The sequence below is a fragment of the Schistocerca serialis genome, chromosome 2, assembly GCF_023864345.2.
Source record: "Schistocerca serialis cubense isolate TAMUIC-IGC-003099 chromosome 2, iqSchSeri2.2, whole genome shotgun sequence".
Classification (NCBI taxonomy): Eukaryota; Metazoa; Arthropoda; class Insecta; order Orthoptera; family Acrididae; genus Schistocerca; species Schistocerca serialis.
The window spans coordinates 619,047,261-619,070,392 of record NC_064639.1 but is presented as its reverse complement, the minus strand read 5'-3'; the positions used below and the strand labels follow the sequence as shown (position 1 = coordinate 619,070,392).

Here is a 23,132-nt window from a genome sequence, read left to right as displayed (position 1 = left end):
ACCTTATCGTTAGTTTTGATCATATATAAACTCCTGAAACTATGAGGAAGATTAGATGAACATAAAAATGTTGAAGTATACCATCGAAGAAATACGGTCTTACAGAATTCAGGTCAAAAAATAGGTAGAATGTAGTACAAAGGTTTACAATTCATGTCATACACAACAAGACACGAGATCCAACTTTTTAAGTGACTGTAGGACATAGAGCAAATCAGATGGCAGTGATCAAGAACAAAAAGATACACAAATAGTATGGAAATAATTTGACAGTCAGTAAAAATGCACAAAATAGAGAATGTACGAGTAGTAGCTGTAAAAGGACTCAGTCAGTGATATAATTATTGTGTCATTAGCTGCAGGAATTGTAATGTTTTTATACAGTTGACCTGGAGGGCAAGAATTGTAAAGTTTGTGTATCAAAACTATTCCATCAAAAGTAATTGCTTTCAGCCAAGTTTGTTATTTTTTATTAACAGTCTGAAATCATATACACATTTGTGAATTAATATACAGTGTTTGTGATCTGTCAGCGTGCATAAATTATATGAGTCAGTTTTTTTGTTACCTTGCTTTTTTCTTTTCCTGTATATGTATGTACTACATTACATATATTTTTGTTTCTAGGAAATTCATTAAACACTTTGGATATAGTTTCAGATCTCTGCTCAGCGAAAGTACGAGATTTGACTGAAAAGTAATGCCTCCACCTTCGTAACTCTTCAACAGTTGCCAGCATTGGTATGCGGCAGGTACTGGCTTGTTCCGTAGCCTATTCTCTACAGCTCCAGTTGCCAGGAAGCCTTAACATTGAACGGTTGTGTTGTTACGATGTAAAGTATGGCACCCTGCGCAGAAGGTTGGTCAGTGTGTTTAAGCAACGTGCAGTCATTGAGTTCTTAACAGGAGAAGGTGTCACCCCAAAGGAGATTCATCAGAGATGAAAGCAGTTTAGGGCAGTTGTGTCGATGTGAGTACTGTGCCTCATCAGGCGAGTAAGTTTAAAGATGTTGAGGTGGGAACATCTGACCTACATGACAAAAAAAGAGTTGGATGTCCTGTGACTGCAACCACCGAGTTTCACAAGCAAAATGTTGACAGATTGATTCAGGACAATCATCGTTTCACTCAAGCACAATCGGCATTTCACAAGAACGTGTGGGACACATTATTGCTTTGCTTGACTGTCAGAAGATCTGTGCATGATGGGTACCCCGGATGCTGACTCCTGAAATGAAAGCGCACAGACTTGAAATTTGCCAGGAACTCTTCTCGCATTACGAGAATGAATGAGGATGAGAATGAAAATCTGTTCCTGATAATGAAAGACGATCTGCGGGGACATCTTTAAGCTTCTGATGAAGACATTGAGAGCACTGTGAGACTGTGGTTGCAGAAACAGTGTGTCGACTTCTTCCGTGACAGCTTCAGAAAACTTGTTCATCGTTGGCAGAAATGTATGCAATTGGCTAGTGATTATGTGGAAAAGTGAATATTGGTAATGAAAGATCACATTCTAAGGATTATTTCCACATTGAAAATATTCCCATCCAAACCCAATTAATGAAGGTGGAGGTATTACTTTTCATTCACCCCTCATAATTTCATTTTCAGGATGTTCCTGTGAACATCAAGAGAATTTTTTGAATATGGTCTGTAAGCAGTGGTATTCCTGTCTCATTAGATTTAACCTGTTTCTCTGTCAGATAACTTAACAGTTATAATATGTTCTCCCACTTAAAAAGAAAGAAAATATTGAAGAGGAATCCATCTTTTAGGAATGATCAAGTTATCTTCAGGAACTGGGTGAAGAAAAGACAAATGATTAACAATTACAGAATAATTTTGGGTCTTATCTATAATGCTAACCTGAGATAAATATTCATTCATGAGCTGTTGAGTTAGGAACACCTACCAAATAGTATATGGTACTTGCTTTTGCCCTGATGACAGTGGCAACATCTCCACTAGACAGCATGTGTGTTAGGGAACCTTTGAAATCAACGAGACCACTCAACAGCCAACACAGCTTAATGGCTAGAGATGTGTCAAGATGTGCACATGTTGCTCATTACACACAGATGTGCTGAACAGAATTGAGGACATGTGATCTGAGGAGCTACAAAAGCACCAGCATATCCATGAAGGGTTCCTCAAATAATTCTGAGCTGTCCAGTGGTGTGTTTTCTTGGTCAATGTACCGGCTACCTTTAGAGAGCTATAAGTGAACTAATAGCTGTACATGATGAGGTCATGAGACAATCGATATGAATATCTTCTGACCCTGAAATTATCCTACAATTTTATCCTTCTACCATTTGCCTGAGCAGTGCGCTGTTGACTTAGTTTCTACATATTCATGCCTATCACTGGCATCACATATTTACTTCAACTCGTCAGTCCCGACAATCATATTCAGTTCATGGAGTGCCCAACAGTAATGTTTCTGTGTCAGGGCACCCTCTGTGTACTGTGCCATATGATGAACAGTGGTTCATCTGTGGGGTGGTGGCTTCTGCACCTCATAGCGAAGAGATGTTTCTGGAAGGTACAGCCACTCAATTGCTCTTGTTGCCTAGCCCTGAAATGGTGAGCAATTTGCTTCACTGTGGCTTCTTTATATACTGTTATAATAAACTATTCACTTTATGTCCATGACATGAAAAGCTCAGTGTCAGTATAACCATGGAGGTGGAGTGTCCCATTAGTCAGATACCCATGAATCTGGCTGCAGTCAGACATATTAATATCGTGTGTGGTCATTTCATATTTGACAGATACAACAGCCAGGACAAGTCTGTAAATGTCCCAGTCATGCGACACAGTGAACTGTTTCAATTGCAATGCTGAGCTGAGGAACAGCATACAGTTGTAACATGTACAGATACACTGCAGATGTGATGGTAGCCTCAGCGAAGAAGAATGGCCTGATAATTCAATCGTGCAATAGCACGCACCAAACATTCACCTTTGGACTGCCTCTGGTGCACTGCATCACCTCGCCAGGGGGTTGTGAACCCCAAATGTGCACATTATGGCGATTCACTACACCACTGACAAAAAGGTTGCTTTGTCGGAAAAGTCAATTCGTCTGAGATAACCATCGTCGTCCTCAATACATGATAGCATTTCGACCACAAAGTCGTATCGACGTGTACTATAATTGGGCAACAAGGCCGGAATGATTTGCACTTTGTATGCACGAAACAATAAACGTTTGTGTAAAATGTCATGGAGAGAGCTTTTTGGCATCTGTAATTCATGTGAGGCCCTGCGCACCGATTTCTTTGGACTTCGCAGAAAAAACTGCCTTACAGCTTCCACCCTGTCTGCTGAGGTTCTTGGTCGACCAGACCTCTGAAGGTCAGCAACCGATCCTCTGTTCTTGAACCTCTCATACCAGGCTTTAATGCTCTTTACATCAGATGGATTCATTCCAAATGTTGTCTGGAAGTGTCTCTGCACTGTGGTTTGTGATCATGTCTCAAGGTACCACAGGACACACTATGCCTTCTCCTGATTGGTTAACATGGCTTCTTGGGCACTGCACCTCATCCACTACTTACGTACTGCGAACCTAAAACAGAAGAAAACTTTGATAGTTGTAAACAATTCGACACAAGTTTCATATTTGTATCTTTCTTGTAGCCTGAGTTATCAATTTATGTAATCAGGGAAAGACTTTTCGGACACCCTGTATTTTGAAGAGTAAGTAATCTCAGGCTGTTCATTGAGTTTCCCCAGAAAATTATTCCATATTGAATTATAGTCTCAAAATAGCTATGGTGTCCATAAGGATGGAACCAGATAAGCCATTCATGGCATAAGCAAGGCTGTTTAGTTTGTTTGCTATAAGTAGTCTACATGTGCCTTCTAATTTAAATTTTTGTCAAGATTTAGACCTAGAAATTTTACATAACTTGCTTCAGTCATTTCCTGACCACCATGCGCTAGTTTTATAGGAGATGCTTATGTTGTTTTAGCACTGAACTGCACTAATTGTGTTTTTGTGACATTGAGATTTAATCCATTATGCTGAAACCAAAATTCTAGGTTTCCCATTATATTTTCCACAGTACCATGAATTTGTTCTAAATTGTCATTTTCAATTAAAACCAAGGTGTCATCTGTGAATAAAGTGGAGTGAACATCAATGCTTAAAGGTAAATCATTTATGTACAGCAGTAAAAGATAAGGCCCTAAAATTGATCCCTGTGGACCCCTGTACAAATCTTTTTCCTGTCCAAGAATGATTTTTTTTCCATTTGAATTTAGAATAACACTGTTTCCTTTCTGGCAAATAAGATTTGAGCCACTGCAATGCCCTGTCCACAATCACATCTCTCGCTGACTTGTGTAGAAGTAGTATGTGATTGACCTAGTCAAAAGCTTTGGTCAAATCCCAAAATATACCTGTGACCTTTTACCCTTATCTAAAACAGAGCTTGCCTTTCCACTGAATTCCCTGATAGCATTTATTGTATTTTTCCCGTTTTGAAATTCAAAGTGATTTTTAACTGTAATATTGTTTTCTATTAGAAAGTTTTCAAGGTGTTTTGCAACAATCCTTTCTATCACCTTAGCAAAAACTGGCGGCAGGGAAATAGGGCGGTAATTTTCCATGTCATCTGTTGAGCCAAACTTGAACAATGGCCTTATTTCAGCATATTTAACACATCCAGGAAATATCCTTCCTCAAATGACTGATTTCTAATTTTAGCCAATGGATGGGAAATGATGTTATAAACAACCTTGACTACAATGGTTGGAATTTCATCCCACACACCTGATTTCTTGTTTTTTGAAGACGCTATAGCATCTTCTGCATCTTTTGGGGTAATTCTTTTGAATGTTTTAAGGCTTCCATTTTGTTTTATATTTACAAGATTGATATCTACCTTGTCCTGGTGAGCTGTGATATCTACTTCTGATTTTGTCACATTTATGAAGAAATCATTGAAACAGTTTGACATTTGAAAAGGATCTATAAATATATCATTTTTAATTTTTATTTGGACAATTTCTTTCCACTTGTTCTTTACTCCCAAATCAGATTTGATGACACCCCAAATTGCCTTTGATTTGTTTTCATGTTTACTTTTTTTTTTTTTTGCCTGTACAACTTTTTTGAATGTATTATTATATCTCTTTACATACCCCACAAAATCAGTATTTTTGTTATGTTTTAACTCATTGTGAAGTTGTCTTTTACTGGCACTAGAAACTTTTAATCCTGGTGTAATCCAATTTATTTTACTGGCCACTCTTTGTCACCAGGCTTGAAGGGGAAACATTTCTTTGAAAACATCTAGGAAACAGTTTAGGAGTGTTCTGAATTTTTTTTCACTTGACACACTATTATATAGAGGCCAGTTTGTAGCTCTTAGTTTGTTAGAAAATATATTTACATTCTCTTTGCTAAAGTTTGTTTTAAAACATTTTTTCACATATTTTTGTTTCCCTGTTTTTGGAAGCTCTATGAGCAGTGCTGAATGATCTGATAAGCCTAAATCTAAACATGATTTACTTCCATCTTCAAACTGATAATTTGTCAGAATATTGTCAATACTTGTTTCAGAGTGGTTTTTTTTCCGTAGTACATTCAGTGAAATTTAAATTGAAAGCATATATCTGAATTAAGTCACAAAAATGTACAGTGTCATTATTATTATTTAATACATTTATATTAAAGTGTGTTGCACTTACAGTGTTTTTCTTTCTGTCTTTCTGGAGTCTTTGTAATAAACATTGAAATTTGGATAAAAAGAATTTTGTTACAGCATGTCCAGGAATTCTGTACAAAGATACAGTTACAGTATTTAAATCAATTAGCTCCACGCACAACTTTCAAAATTACCATCCTCATTCAAAGAACTGAACTCAGTTCTCTCTTTAAAATTTGTTGAGTCATTTAGAAGGCTGCAACAGCCCCCACGAGATCTGTTACCTCTACAAAAACTACTGGCAACTATAAAATGTTCAATTTTGTTTAGAATCCCTATATTTGCTTTTATCTGCCAATGTTCATTTAAACATACAATTTTTGAAATTTGAACATTCTGAAAGTAAAACTTGAAGTTCATCAATTTTAGAGTAACTTGGGTCAATTTTAGAGTAACTTGGGTTACAAAAATCTGAATCTATACCATTTATATTCCAATGCATTAGAAAATGTTTATCGCTGTTTTCAATGCTTTTAAGTAAATCATTTGTTGGGATACATTTGTATTTTTTTTGTTTTCAGTTGATTCTTTTGTTTTAACATCACTACCACACTTTGTCAGTTTCCCTGATTATTGATAATTTTGCAAACATCAAAAAATATTTTACTCAGAGTCACGTAGCCTAACCTATTAAGACGTACGCCATCTATACCCAGACATTTGTTACTTATAAATTTGTTTGGGTTTATAAATACCACGTCAAGCTTATCACATTAGTCCTTAATTCCATTGTTTATCTTGTCTATGTAAGGGTCACTCATCGATCTCCTGTGGAAAATACCACTTATTACTAGTTTTGAATTAATATACAAAGATTTGGCAGCACGAATCAAGTTTAGAGATCCACTAATGATTTCGTCCTCACTGCTGTGTCTACAGAGTTTCTCCCAACATGCATGAATACGTCAGTGAAATCTGATTTCACTTTGACACCATTTTGGTTAGCAGCAAAGTTTTTTAAATGGTTGTTTAGTTGATCCAGCCTAATGCTTGGACGCACGTCAATTTTTGAATTTGGCACAATGATATTTTTAAGTAAGGAGTCTCCTATGAAGAGAAATTCTTTTTTCCCATTTACAGAAACATTACTCTGAGGCTTAATTTTCTTTTTCTTGTAAGTAACACTGCACAACTGTTATTTATTTTCTGAGTTTGTGCTGTTTAACTGCAGGCCTATGTCATTACAAACTGATTTAGACAAATTTGTGGAATCTTGTGAAATGTCACTGGACTGCAAATCCTTCTGTCACCACAGCCAAGATTTTGTATTTCAGAGAAAATAATAACTATTTTAACATAAGAATAAAATGTGAAAGCCTATCTGCCAACAAAAATGTCAATATGTGGCATAAGTAGAAAATCATGAGAGGGTCATCAGCACAATGATTGACTCAGATTTTCAGAAATATAAATATCATCTTCGTAAGATCTTGTCATTGGTTACACTTCACTATCCTCTATTCTTTCCCTCTAACTAGATACTTTATAAGAGTTCAGATATGTGCTCCACATCATACAGTATCACTGTGCATGAACAGCCCTTTGTGTTGTTTAACTTCTTTCTATATTTTTATTGTTTCATTCACCAGACAAGTTCCTTCCTATCAACAATAAAAGTTGATTAGTTGGCTATTTCATTATTTCTTTTTATGCAATAGGAGGAGAGTGAGCTGTTTGGCATTGTGACTTTCTGCAAAGCAATTGATGACATGTTAGATGGAGGTATTCCACTACAGAGCATCACAGAATTTTGTGGAGCACCAGGTTCAGGGAAGACACAGCTCTGGTAAGCTACAACAATTTCAAAGTTCTCATGATCAAAATTTTATATTTATTTCTTGAGCTGATTGCTTTTATAACAGAAATGCAGTTATAAAGCTGCTATTTACGTGTCATTAAGTACAGTATCATTTTTTAAGGAATGCGCTGATGTATGAAATACATGTGTAGAATAGTTTTGTAAATTTTACAACATAATATTAAGTTTTTGATCGGTCTATAGTATGTCTGCTGTGCCGAGAGCCTGAGTTATGTTATCAGTTGCCTTTCTTGGAAGACCATTGATGTAATGGTTTTAAAGTGAAAATTGTGCTTGAGTTAATGAATCAGCCCGTAACAAGAGATACTCTTAGGCACCTGATTTTGAGCATACACAATATGAAATGTTGAAATAAGAAGAAAGAAGTGTGTTGAAGTTAACTTGCTTGGGTAGAATGGCAATGTCTTTCTACACCTGTATGGAGCAAATCTTGTTTTATATAAAGAGCTGTCATTGTAGTGGAGATCTTATAACCATAACTGACAAGTACCATTGGTGTTATGGCACTCATCCCACAAGTATTGAAAGTTTCATCTTCAAAATTGACAATGGAAGCTCAGAAGCACCGTGTATTGATCTTAGTCACAAAATCTTGTTCAAACCCACCAACCAGTGAACAGATTGATGAGAACACTTTTGATGCTGACTGTCAGGGAAAGGTATTAATAGAACTGCAAAGATAAGAGGTGCCATCAAAAAGTAACGATAATTTTTGCTTTTGTAACAAAATGGATTTTCCATTGTTTAATTTTTGTTTTTCTTAGAATACTTTTATTTATGCATCAACAACAACTTCGTCCCCTTCAGAGTAACCATCCTCAGATATAATACACTTGTACCAGCAGTTTTTCCAGTCTTGGAAGTACAGTACTTCCGGAACTCACTTTTTGTTATGGCGTTCAGCTCCTCCAGCAATTCTGTTTTTATGCCAGAAATAGTGGCAGAAAGATGTCCTTTCATGGATCTCGTCAGCCTCAGGAACAAAAAAAAGTCACACAGGGCCATGTCTGGTAAACACAGTGGCTGAGACAAAATAACAGTTTTGTTTTTTACCAAAAAATAACAAACAAGCATTGAGGTGTTAGAGGGAGCATTATCATGATGCAATTTCAACAAGTAGTTTTGCCACAATTCTGGTTGTTTTCTTCAGATTGCTTGACGCAAATGGTGCATAACTTTCTGTTATTATTCCTTATTGACCACAAAGCCGCAAGGCAGGCACTCGTCATGCACTATCCCACTGTAATTAAAACACCAGTGAGAAGAACTTTCACATGTGATTAAACTTCTTGAATTTTTGTAAATCTTCGCCCTTCAGCCAGTTTCCATTGGGATGATTGGGCCTTAGTTTTGACATCATACCCATATACCTATGTTTCTTCCCCTGTTACAACCTCCTTTAGAAGTTCTGGATTGTTATCAATTTCATTCTGCTATACGTGAATGATATCTAAGTAACACAGTTTAAGAACAAACTTTGCTGCAACACGTTTCATGCCCAAAACATCTGAAAAAGTTGCTTGGCATGAGCCAAAGGATATGCTGACATCATCAGCAACCTTTCTGTTGGTGATTCAGTGATTCTCCAGAACCATTTTCTGTACTTACCCACATTGTCCTCAACACTTGATGAGCTTAGATTTCCAAGCCTGTTGTCTCCTTAAATGTCTTCTTGACCCACTTTGAATCATGTATACAACTCTTGTCTTACTCATAGCAGATTTACCAAAGTCCACAATCAACCTTTTGAATTCAGGGCTGCCCGTTATTCCAGTTTTCAAGCAAAATTTAATGCAAATTCTTTGATCCATCTTTTCCAAAAGTAAAAATTCACTGAGTACTGAAAAACACATGTAATCCTTTTGACCGTCAGCTGTGAACTAAATATTCAAGACAGCTGGAAATGCAAACATACATCAGGGACATGTGTACCAACAAGGTAAAACAGTTTTCAGAATCAAATGTAGAATGCCTGCGAACTTAAAAAACTCCCATTACTTTTTGATCATACCTTGTGTGTCAAGTCAGTCTACATAAACTTATTACTATCCTCTACAAGCTTTAGTGACACATCTGACCAATCATATGCAGTTCAGAGGAAGTTTGAGATAAACTATTTCCTTAAAATGTAACCAGCTTTCGTCACTACATTTTGCTTATTTCATTTGCTGATAAACGTCAATCTAGGTATACGCCTGCAACTCAGATTTGTTGCATTTCCTCCACCTGAAATACAGGGTGATTCAAAAAGAATACCACAACTTTAGGAATTTAAAACTCTGCAACGACAAAAGGCAGAGCTAAGCACTATCTGTCGGCGAATTAAGGGAGCTATAAAGTTTCATTTAGTTGTACATTTGTTCGCTTGAGGCGCTGTTGACTAGGCGTCAGCGTCAGTTGATGCTAAGATGGCGACCGCTCAACAGAAAGCTTTTTGTGTTATTGAGTACGGCAGAAGTGAATCGACGAAAGTTGTTCAGCGTGCATTTCGAACGAAGTATGGTGTTAAACCTCCTGATAGGTGGTGTATTAAAAGTTGGTATAAACAGTTTACAGAGAATGGGTGTTTGTGCAAAGGGAAAAGTTCTGGATGGCCGAGAACGAGTGATGAAAATATAGCACGCATCCAACAAGCATTTGTTTGCAGCCCAGGAAAATCGACTCGCAGAGCTAGTAGAGAGCTGCAAATTCCACAATTAACTGTATGGAGAGTTCACATTGGCACTTATCTGTCCGTAACTACCTGAACGTCAACTACCCGAGGCGATGGATCGGCCGCCAGGCAGCCCGTGACAGAGCACTTCATCACTGGCCTCCAAGAAGCCCTGATCTTACCCCCTGCGATTTTTTCTTATGGGGGTATGTTAAGGATATGGTGTTACGGCCACCTCTCCCAGCCACCATTGATGATTTGAAATGAGAAATAACAGCAGCTATCCAAACAGTTACGCCTGATATGCTACAGAGAGTGTGGAACGAGTTGGAGTATCGGGTTGATATTGCTCGAGTGTCTGGAGGGGGCCATGTTGAACATCTCTGAACTTGTTTTTGAGTGAAAAAAAACCTTTTTAAATACTCTTTGTAATGATGTATAACAGAAATATGTTTCTTTCATTAAATACACATTTTTAAAGTTGTGGTATTCTTTTTGAATCACCCTGTATAATCTAGGTCGAATTTCCATATGTCAGGTCATTTGATCAAATAAATAACATAGCCCAGTCAATCAAAATACTTTTAAACATGTTTATTGCAGCCCTATAAAGATAAAAAGGACACGGGTTTTGTGCCTAAAACGTACGTAGGACTGACGTAAGAACTAAAGCATTGCTAACTTCAGTCGAGTAGGCTACTAACATTGTGTCTTATATACACTTAAGCACCAAAGAAACTGGTATAGTATTCAAATACAGAGATGTGTAAACAGGCAGAATGCGGCGCTCCGGTCAGCAACACCTATATGAGACAACAAGTGTCTGGCGCATTGTTAGATCAGTTACTGCTGCTACAATGGCAGATTATCAAGATTTAAGTCAGTCTGAATGTGGTGTTATAGTTGGCACACAAGTGATGGGACACAGCATCTCCAAGCAGGTGATGAAGTGGAGATTTTCCCATACAACTATTTCACGAGTATAATGTGAATATCAGTAATCCAGTAAAACATCAAATCTCTGACATCGCTGTGGCCGGAAAAAGATCCTGCAAGAATGGGACCAATGACAACTGACGAGAATCATTCAACATGACAGAAGTGCAACCCTTTCGCAAATTGCTGCAGATTTCAATGCTGGGCTGTCAACAAGTGTCAGCATGCGAACCATTCAACGAAACATCATCGACATGGGCTTTCGGAGCTGAAGGCCCGCTCATGTACCCTTGATGGCTGCATGACACAAAACTACGCCTCGGCTGGGCCCGTCAACACTGACATTGTACTTTTGATGACTGGAAACCTTTTGCTTGGTCATATGAGTCTCATTTCAAATGGAGACAATCTCATGATTCCATGGACCCTGCCTGTCAGCAGGGTCAAGCTGGTGGAGGCTCTATAATGGTGTGGGACGTGTGCAATTGGAGTGATATGGGACCCCTGATAAGTCTAGATACGACTCTGACAGGTGACATGAACATAAGCATCCTCTCTGATCACCTTAACCCATTCATGTCCATTGTGCTTTCTGACAAACTTGGACAATTCTAGCAGAACAGTGCAACATCCTACACATCCATAATTGCTGCAGAATGGCTCCAGGGACACTCTTATGAGTCTGAACACTTCCCCTGTCCACCAAACTTCCCAGACATGAACTTTATTGAGCATATCTAGGATGCCTTGCAACGTGCTTGTTCAGAAGAGACCTCCACCCCCACCCCCCACCCTTTGTACTCTTACAGATTTATGGACAGCTCTGAAGGACTCATGGTGTCAGTTCCCTCTAGCACTACTTCAGACATTAGCTCAGTCCATGCCACATCGTGTTGTGATGCTTCTACATGCTTGCGGGAACTCTACACGATATTAAACAGGTGTACCAGTTTCTTTGGCTCTTCAGTGTAGATTTTAACAATTACAAAGTTGCATTATGCATTGTTTCAATCAAATTTATTTGAATTTTGAATTCAGATTTAGATACTTTAACAAACTGGTTATGGCATTTGGCTTTAAAAATCGTTATAGTGCTTCTGTGACAGTTATCATGTTGAAATGCTACAATTCACATATCCATAACAATGCTGTAATTATGCTTGTTAGTTGCTGCACAAATATAGTGTGATTTTGGTTCCAAATAAAAATCCTGTGGCTCTACAGTTGACTGCATCATAATTACTATCATTTCTCTTCATATGAATTCCATGAATGATAAAATGGGCTTTCTTTACATTATTTTTGTCATTTTTATTAGTTAATTAAAAATAGTTTATCACAGTTAATTTTAAGTTGCCTTATTCCCAACAATACAGCAATCCAATAATGTTGCAATGAGCTCTTGCATTTATGTAGCTTTGCACAAACTGTGTTCATTGGTATCGTACTCGTTCATATATATTGAATTGTAGTTTTCGTGAAATGTTTTCCTGTTCTATTACATTAAGTATCCTGCCCCCTCACCTGAAGTATTGCACGTAAGAATTATGGACGAGACTTTGTCATGGCATGCATGCACCAGAATAGGAAGTTCGTTATACAAAATGATAGTGGTGTCTGTATCTTTTGTGAAACAAAGTAGTGACAAATTCTATTCTCTTATTCATATTACATAGAAATTTTATACGAAGAATGTATATTCGGTTTTATAAATGCCTTCTCAATGTTCTTCCTCTATGCCCTGAACTCGCAAGCACTGCCAAAACTTATATTTGAAGTATCACCATTTAGTATCCCACTCCTCCTTTATTTCATTCAGATGTTTTGTCTTTCTCTAAGACACAATCTCAATTACCAATGTTCAGTCAAAAAACAACTACATAAAGTATATACAGTTTTAAACAATTGATGCACAGTTAAGCCGTACAGTTTATAATATTATACAATTAAAAGTTAAATGTCTCAGGTAAGTATACTGGTACAGAGCCGAGTGGAGGGTCTGAATCAGAGGCTGAGACGGTTCTGCGACCGTGTGGGCTGCAGATTCCTCGACTTGCGCCATAGGGTGGTGGGGTTTCGGGTTCCGCTGGATAGGTCAGGAGTCCACTACACGCAACAAGCGGCTACACGGGTAGCAGGGGTTGTGTGGTGTGGGCTGGGCGGTTTTTTAGGTTAGATGGCCTTGGGCAAGTACAGAAAGGGCAACAGCCTCAACGGGTGCGGGGCAAAGTCAGGACATGCGGGGACCAAGCAGCAATCGGTATTGTAATTGTAAACTGTCGAAGCTGCGTTGGTAAAGTACCAGAACTTCAAGCGCTGATAGAAAGCACCGAAGCTGAAATCGTTATAGGTACAGAAAGCTGGCTTAAGCCAGAGATAAATTCTGCCGAAATTTTTACAAAGGTACAGACGGTGTTTAGAAAGGATAGATTGCATGCAACCGGTGGTGGAGTGTTCGTCGTTGTTAGTAGTAGTTTATCCTGTAGTGAAGTAGAAGTGGATAGTTCCTGTGAATTATTATGAGTGGAGGTTACACTCAACAACCGAACTAGGTTAATAATTGGCTCCTTTTACCGACCTCCCGACTCAGCAGCATTAGTGGCAGAACAACTGAGAGAAAATTTGGAATACATTTCACATAAACTTTCTCAGCATGTTATACTCTTAGGTGGAGATTTCAATTTACCAGATATAGACTGGGACACTGAGATGTTTAGGACGGGTGGTAGGGACAGAGCATCGAGTGACATTATACTGAGTGCACTATCCGAGAATTACCTCAAGCAATTAAACAGAGAACCGACCGACTCATGGAGATACAGAACAGGGAATCAGTGATCATAAGGCCGTTGCAGCATCCCTGAATATGGAAGTTAATAGGAATATAAAAAAAGGGAGGAAGGTTTATCTGTTTAGCAAGAGTAATAGAAGGCAGATTTCAAACTACCTAACAGATCAAAACGAAAATTTCTGTTCCGACACTGACAATGTTGAGTGTTTATGGAAAAAGTTCAAGGCAATCGTAAAACAGTACGTGCCGAGTAAAACTGTGAGGAATGGGAAAAACCCACCGTGGTACAACAACAAAGTTAGGAAACTACTGCGAAAGCAAAGAGAGCTCCACTCCAAGTTTAAACGCAGCCAAAACCTCTCAGACAAACAGAAGCTAAACGATGTCAAAGTTAGCGTAAGGAGGGCTATGCGTGAAGTGTTCAGTGAATTCGAAAGCAAAATTCTATGTACCGACTTGACAGAAAATCCTAGGAAGTTCTGGTCTTACGTTAAATCAGTAAGTGGCTCGAAACAGCATATCCAGACACTACGGGATGATGATGGCATTGAAACAGAGGATGACACGCGTAAAACTGAAATACTAAACACCTTTTTCCAAAGCTGTTTCACAGAGGAAGACCGCACTGCAGTTCCTTCTCTAAATCCTCGCACAAACGAAAAAATGGCTGACATCGAAATAAGTGTCCAAGGAATAGAAAAGCAACTGGAATCACTCAATAGAGGAAAGTCCACTGGACCTGACGGGATACCAATTCGAAAGAACTTGCCCCCCTTCCAACAGCCGTGTACCGCAAGTCTCTAGAGGAACGGAGGGTTCCAAATGATTGGAAAAGAGCACAGATAGTCCCAGTCTTCAAGAAGGGTCGTCGAGCAGATGCGCAAAACTATAGACCTATATCTCTGACGTCGATCTGTTGTAGAATTTTAGAACATGTTTTTTGCTCGAGTATCATGTCGTTTTTGGAAACCCAGAATCTACTATGTAGGAATCAACATGGATTCCGGAAACAGCGATCGTGTGAGACCCAACTCGCTTTATTTGTTCATGAGACCCAGAAAATATTAGATACAGGCTCCCAGGTAGATGCTATTTTTCTTGACTTCCGGAAGGCGTTCGATACAGTTCCGCACTGTCGCCTGATAAACAAAGTAAGACCCTACGGAATATCAGACCAGCTGTGTGGCTGGATTGAAGAGTTTTTAGCAAACAGAACACAGCATGTTGTCATCAATGGAGAGACGTCTACAGACGTTAAAGTAACCTCTGGCGTGCCACAGGGGAGTGTTATGGGACCATTGCTTTTCACAATATATATAAATGCCCTAGTAGATAGTGTCGGAAGTTCCATGCGACTTTTCGCGGATGATGCTGTAGTATACAGAGAAGTTGCAGCATTAGAAAATTGTAGCGAAATGCAGGAAGATCTGCACTTGGTGCAGGGAGTGGCAACTGACCCTTAACATAGACAAATGTAATGTATTGCGAATACATAGAAAGAAGGATCCTTTATTGTATGATTATATGATAGCGGAACAAACACTGGAAGCAGTTACTTCTGTAAAATATCTGGGAGTATGCGTGCGGAACGATTTGAAGTGAAATGATCATATAAAATTAATTGTTGGTAAGGCGGGTACCAGGTTGAGATTCATTGGAAGAGTGCTTAGAAAATGTAGTCCATCAACAAAGGAGGTGGCTTACAAAACACTCGTTCGACCTATACTTGAGTATTGCTCATCAGTGTGGGATCTGTACCAGATCGGTGTGACGCAGGAGATAGAGAAGATCCAAAGAAGAGCGGCGCGTTTCGTCACAGGGTTATTTGGTAACCATGATAGTGTTACGGAGATGTTTAATAAACTCAAGTGGCAGACTCTGCAAGAGAGGCGCTCTGCATCGCGGTGTAGCTTGCTCGCCAGGTTTCGAGAGGGTGCTTTTCTGGATGAGGTATCGAATATATTGCTTCCCCCTACTTATACCACCCGAGGAGATCACGAATGTAAAATTAGAGAGATTAGAGCGCGCACGGAGGCTTTCAGACAGTCGTTCTTCCCGCGAACCATACGCGACTGGAACAGGAAAGGGAGGTAATGACAGTGGCACGTAAAGTGCCCTCCGCCACACACCATTGGGTGGCTTGCGGAGTATAAATGTAGATGTAGATGTAGTGCAAGTATATAGTTTGATCTTTTGTGTGTCAGATAACAGAACCCAATCATGTATACAAATTCTTAGTAATTATAATGTTTTGTTCTAGCATCGGGTACACATGTAGTGTATGTGGAGCCAAGTTCGCAAAAAAAGGCTGTCAATTAAATACATTACTAATTAGAATCAATTCAGGTATTTTGTCCACATATCAGGTAATTTTCCCTGTACAATAGCATAGCAAATCACTTCAAAATGTTACTGGTATTTGTATATAACATTTCTTTCATGTAAATGACATAGCAGCACCTTCCAGACACAAACCATCATTGGGAAAATAATGCACTTCAAATTAAAGTGGTCGTTTTGTCATCTAGAAAAGATGTAAGATTTCATTGTTATGAAATATTTTTGTAAAAAGATAGCAAATTCAAGTGAGCGTCAGAGTGCATTTTCAATTACTGCAAGTTCCTTGCTCTTACAAGAATAGAGTGTAGTATAATGATCATTTGATAATGTTACATCAGATTCATCGTCTACAGTTAGTACAAGTTGTCACTCTTTTATAACAATTTCCTTCGATCACTTTTTGTGTAATTTGGTGCTTATGATACAAACCATCTCATGTGAATGATCAAGCTTGTGTACATGTAAATTAGTGCATAAATCAGTTGTTTAGTATTGCTTTCGCAAAAGTATACTTCAGTAATAATATGTTTGCTTATGCTTTGTATAGTTTTGTATGTATAATAGAACTGTTGTATATAATTTGAAGGTAAAATACTACTTGGCATTCTTTGATGTCAACAGGAATACGTTCTCTGATTTCAAAGTACTAGAGAGTATGTACAAAATTCAGGTGCGTTTGTATACCTCATATTTGGAAAAATGTATCTTTGACAGCATGACAAAGTGATTAGCCTGTTCTTTACTGTGTTATCTCCATTCCCCCCCCCCCCCCCCCCCCCCCCCAAAAAAAAAAAAATGCATTGATAACTCATTTACATTTCTCACAACTAATGGCACAAAAACTTTAAGTATAAATCCAAAGCAGTTTCAGATTCCCTTGAGAGAATGTACTTCTAGATAGTAGTGTTCCACTGAATTTATTGCTTCCCAGAAAATTGCTATATAGCAACAAAATTGTTTGGTGTACTACCGATGAATATTACCCCCAAATCTCATTTATGTCAAAAATAGTTTTCTGGTTTCATTCAGTTTTGAGCATTATTTTCTTTAAATAGTCTTGATTTGCTACAAGAAATACTCAGCTGGTGCAAAATACTAGTCAGCAACATTGTTTTCTTCCAAAACATTGTCCATAAATAACTATTTTACTACTTCTGTTTTCTTAAGATATGTTTTACTCTAAACTCATTAGACGTAGTTAGTACATGTCTTCATATCACCATCAGATCTACAGTAAACACAGTAAATAACTTCATCTTATTTCTGGGAACAGACATATACTACATGACAGAACTGACCACCACAAACCCCAGTAGAGAATAAATTTCTGTAATACATAGCATCACAATCATCATCTCCAAAATACTACAGTACATCCAGTGTTTCATCAGTATCTCATCAAATCATGAAGAAAATCCTTACAAATCATCATCATAGGAAATATAATCCTACATCACCATAACATCATATCCATGGTAAACAACTTGTATCACAACATAAATGTAAAACCTACCATCTCCCCACTATAAGATATGGTGACCATTGTGTATCAGTTCTCAAATCATAATCATCCAGCACATATTCAGTAGTTTCAAAAATGAGAAAACCTTTTCTCAAATACTTTACAGACATTACCCATATTTACTCGAATCTAAGCCGCACTTTTTTCCGATTTTTGTAATCCAAAAAACTGTCTGCGGCTTAGAATCGAGTGCAAAGCAAGCGGAAGTTCTGAAAAATGTCGGTAGGTGCCGCCGCCCGCCACAACTAACTTCTGCCATCAAATATATGTAGCACTACACAGGCATGGTTTGTAGGCACAAAGATAAGTACTGGCGCCAAAACCTCTGCGTCAGTAAATAATTTTTTTTAAAAAAAAGGTGGAAGATGAGCTTTTTTTTTCTCCACCCCGAGTTTCGACCACTGCATTTTCATACATTATCCAATGAAGTAAATACAAACTCCGCATTGTTCATCTTCGAATGTAGCAGAATTTCAATGTACTACGAAAATCCGACTGGCAAGACTGTTTGGGATGTTTGTCAATATGGCCAACTCTATGTTCTGAAATTTTTCCTACCTGTGACAAGAGATGGTTGCTAGTAGGAACTTTCATGAATTGTGAATCACATGCAGTATTCTCTTCACCATAAGAATAATATGAATATAAACATTTTGCCATGTTTTCTTTCATGTTTGCTGCTATCTCATTTAAATCCTGCCTGACTAATAAACTACGAAACTAGAGTGAGACAACAGCAAACGCGGAAGAATATACGTATCATGTTTATATTCGTATTAAGTGACACAGTCAGAAATGAAGCACGGCAACTGACTAGATTTTCAAATCTAAGATGACTCTAATTTCTGTGCAGAATTTGATGTCCTAAAGAAGCGGCCGCAAAGATTTTCAAACTGAGAAAAATTTTCGCCTAACTCTCGTTCAGAACATGTTCTATCATACGCAGTCTATTATTTGGTTCTTGTTGATCATTGTCAAAGAAAGCAGCAGTGTAAGTAACAACAAATAGCAGTCTCTTGCCATTGTTTCGCTAATGAGACGTTTCCTCTCTCTTTTTTTTTTTTATATTGTTAGCGGCACTAGCGCGCACAAAAGCAAGCCATGCCGCGAGCGGCTACAGTCCGTAAACACGCACTATCAGAATGTGACAAACAATGCATGACACAGTACAGTAATGCATTTTCAGCTTAGAGTGACGTAAACACCTATAACAAAGAAAACAGCACTTATCAGATCGAAGCAAAATAAGCAATAGATTCAAACCAGACGAAGCACGTGAAAAAGGAAGGGTACCCGTATAAATACGGACGGAGCACCTGACGCATGCTAAGCATGCGTCTTCCCCGCATGCTAAGCTTATGACTGGAACCAAACTAATGTAGCTGTATCGTCATTCATTCGACCCAAATTGTGTCTCATATTACAATGGACCAACTTTGATTCGATTTGGACGTGCGGCCTAAAACTTTTCTCTCCCCTTGAATTTCGAGTCTCAAATTTCAGGTGCGGCTTAGATTCGGGAAATTTTTTTTTTTTCCTTTATTTCGAGTCTCATTTTTCAGGTGCGGCTTAGATTCGAGTAAATACGGTATTCCAGTTCACACACAAAGTTGCTCATATAAAATATAGTTCACACCTGTTATAGCTTTCAAAGATTACACATGTGGTCTGATTACGTATACTTCTTTTATTTTCAATTTCTGATATTTTAACTTCTTTACAGTGCTTTTACTTCTGTGTTTGTTAACATTTGCATAAATTGTGGGTGTAACATCAGTACAGCGAATTTTATTTCTGACTTGCGTAACAGTTTGTTGACAATCATCCACTTCCGGCAATCCATCCATATTAAAAATTAAATTTTCAGTGTCTTCTGAAAAAATCTCATTGTCTTCAATATAAATGTTCTCATTTCATTTATCTGATCTAAATCTACATTTATAATATTTTCAACAAAGCCGAACTGTGCATCTGATTGTGCTATAGTTCTACCATAAGTTGCTTTTTTTAAATCTGTGACCTAATTACTAAAGTTTGAAATCTTGTTTCTCAAATTTTTTACTTCATTCTTCATAATAGCAAATTTACCCCCCCCATATCTGATCTAGTCAATTCCATGACTGTCCTAAATTGTTAGTTCAGTTGCCATTGCATTTATTTTACTCCTCAACTCTTTATTCTGATCACTTAAATCATTCCTTGTGGCGTCATGTCATTTTTTTTGTTTCAGATTGCTATTAAATAAATTTTTGTAATAACTATGTAAAAACTGATTAGCATCCTTTTTTTGGTTTTCTATGCTGAAGTCTTGCCTAACACAGAAAAAAAGAAAGAAAAAATGCTTCATAGTTCACTCAACCTAACCAGTCTTTCACTACAGCACAGGAAAAAAATTAAATGCATAGTTCTTATTTTTTCGATGTTGATGGCCTGTGTACTTCTTTACATTCGTTCAGTTCCCCACATTCCTTACCCATCCGACCATTTCGTTTTTGATCAGTAATGTTGTCGGCACTGTCCATGTCCATAATTTTGAATTTGGTTTTTATGGTGCATAGGTACCTGAAACTTAAAACCTGGTTATAACTTGAATCTCCAGACGTTTTCAACACATCCCAGCTCCTAACACCATTAAAACTTAACCAGATTTCATGCTTACATTTCAGTTACTTAACTCACTGAAAATCGTTCATCTTGATTGAGGTATGTAACTCAAGCAGGCAATTTTTGTCGATTATCAAATAGAGAACATAGTAGAACCAGTCAAAGTCTTTTTTAAACGTGGTTATTACATCACAACACAGATAAAAGAGGGTGAACATGATGTAGAACTGACGCAAAAACTAAAGCAATACTAGCTCCACTTGGCTATTGCCATTACTGCTTACATATATTTCGACAATTCCAAAGTTACATTATGCAATGTTTCAGTCAAACTCATCTGAATTTCCAATTCATATTTTGATGTTTTCCAAAACTGGTTATGGAATTTGGCTTTGCAAATCAGTGGTTTCTGAAACCTTTTATCATGTCGAAATATTACAATTCACATACAAGAATCACCTCAAATAAATATCCATAACAGTGTCCCAATTAATTTTGTTAATTGCTTTATGAGCAAAGTGTGATTTTTAATTCCTAAAATAAATCCTGTGTCTTTATAGCTGACTGCATCATGATAACTATCACTTTACTACAGGGTGACTATTGTTGAAAAATTCATCATAACTTCTGAGTGGTTTGCTCAGGACGTTCAAACTGCCCGGTTGGCCATGGGCATTATGGGCATTAGTATATACATGCATGGTTTTGTTTAGTGATGAAGCCCACTTTCATTTGGATGGGTTCATCAAGAAGCAAATTGGTGCATTTGAGATACCGGGAATCTAGATTGTTCAATCGAGAAGTCTCTTCACCCTCTACGGGTGACTGTGTGCTGTGCGATCCAGTCACGGGATAATCGGTGCGACATTCCAGATGGCATTGTCACTACCAAATGATAGGTGAAGGCTTTGGAAGATGATTTCATCCCCATTATCCAAAGTGACCCTGGTTTCGACAAGATATGGTTCATACAAGATGGAGCTCAATCCCAGCAAAGCAGGAGAGTGTTTGATGTCCTGGAGGAGCACTTTGGGGACCGCATTCTGGCTCTAGAGTACCCCAACTCAAATGGCATGAGCCTTGATTGGCTGCCATATTCTCCAGATCTGAACATATGTGACTCCTTTTTGTGGAGCTATATTACAGACAAGGTGTACAGCAATAACCCCAAAACCATTGCTGAACTGAAAACAGCCAGTCAGGAGTTCAACGACTTTGATGTTCTGACACTTCATTGGATCATGCAGAATTTCACTATTCGTCTGCGCTACATCATCATCAGTGATTGCAGGCGTATTGAACATGTCATAACCTAAATCCAAACAACTGTAGCAATGTTTACATGTTGAATAAAGTGTGTGCACGCTATGGTTTGTAACTAATTTGTTTTTGTTTCATATAGTTCAATAACTGTCACTCTGTCTGTATGAATTCCATGAATGAATTTTTTTTTGGTTCAGTATCTTTAGATATAAGATGTGGTGATGGAAACTGCAACATGATCATTTACACTTCACTGGTAAAGTGTTTTCTCTGCAGGGGAATGAATCAGTATAAGTTAATTGAATTGCATGACAATGCTAAAGATGAAAGCCTTGCTGTTATTATTATTATTATTATTATTATTATTATTATTATATCATACAGACGGGGAAAATGGCATAAATTTTATATCACTCACTTGTGAAGTGTTTCTTCCTTGTACCTTTTTTATGAAAATCAACAGATTAGTCTGCCAACATCATAAGAAAATTATCTTTTAAATGAAACTTCAGTCAGATGTAACCAGAAAAAAATATAATTTTTCAGTATAGCAGACAGGCGCATGCAGATAGTCATTAAAAATGTCACGTTCCAGAATGAGAGATTCCTTCATCAATCAGAATCAGAGGAACTGTTTGGAGAAGTCAAACAGCTAAAATCACATAGGAACTCGGGTTAGGAGAGACATGGTGGAACAGGAAAAGGGTCATGTTTCTTCCAACTGTTTTCTGTATTTGGCTAATTGCAGGAGCCTTTGCTTCAATTTTTTTTGTCTTTGTGCACCTGTACTTGTTGTCACTTCACAGGTAAAATTCTTATCTGCCCTTATTTACTATACTTGTGTTTATATAATATAAATTTTAATTTACATCTTGGAAAAAAGAATTAATTCTGGAGATTGGTGTAAGGAAGGCACAACTTGGCATTCGATAATACCCATTAGCTTTGAACCATGATGTAGTTCTGTTGTGATGGGTGACATCATTTATTAATGAGCTTTGACTTCTAATCAGTCAAAGATTTGTTGTTGTAGTAATGATCAAAACAGTGATTACAATGTACATGAACTTGGAATTATTTATGAAAACATTTTCTTGACCAGCATACTACTTTCTTCAAGATCTCAAGGCTCAGTTTGTGTCTTACATTGAGAATCTGTTACTCCCTTCTTTTATCTGTTCCTGTCCTTGCACTGTAGCGTTTGCTAAATGAGTCCTTATAGTGTATTTAGTAGTCATTTGTCATGGTGGGAAATGGAGGATCAGGAGATGACTATTAAACTTTTGCAAATGTAAGGTGTAATCTGAGAATATTGTTAAGTGTCATGTATGTGATAGTCTTGTTGCATTTGATTGGTCGTCTGATAGTTACGTGTGGAGATGTTGCTGTGATAATATGTGGAGGTCAATAATTTATGATGCCTGATTTGAGAGTTAAGTTTTGTGTTCTTTAGTGATGTTAACTTACTATTTTTTGTGAGT

The 23,132-nt window shown here is 37.7% G+C and overlaps 1 protein-coding gene across 3 annotated transcripts in view; it reads left to right on the top strand.

Annotated features, from left to right (window-relative positions):
* Nucleotides 1-23,132, top strand: part of LOC126457673 (DNA repair protein RAD51 homolog 3-like) — a 41,963-nt gene that overhangs the window by 10,045 nt on the left and 8,786 nt on the right. For all 3 annotated transcript variants that reach the window (XM_050094175.1, XM_050094177.1, XM_050094174.1), the window contains one exon: nt 7,382-7,509. In XM_050094175.1, the coding sequence (XP_049950132.1) occupies nt 7,382-7,509 (128 nt within the window). The remainder of the gene's footprint in view (nt 1-7,381; nt 7,510-23,132) is intronic.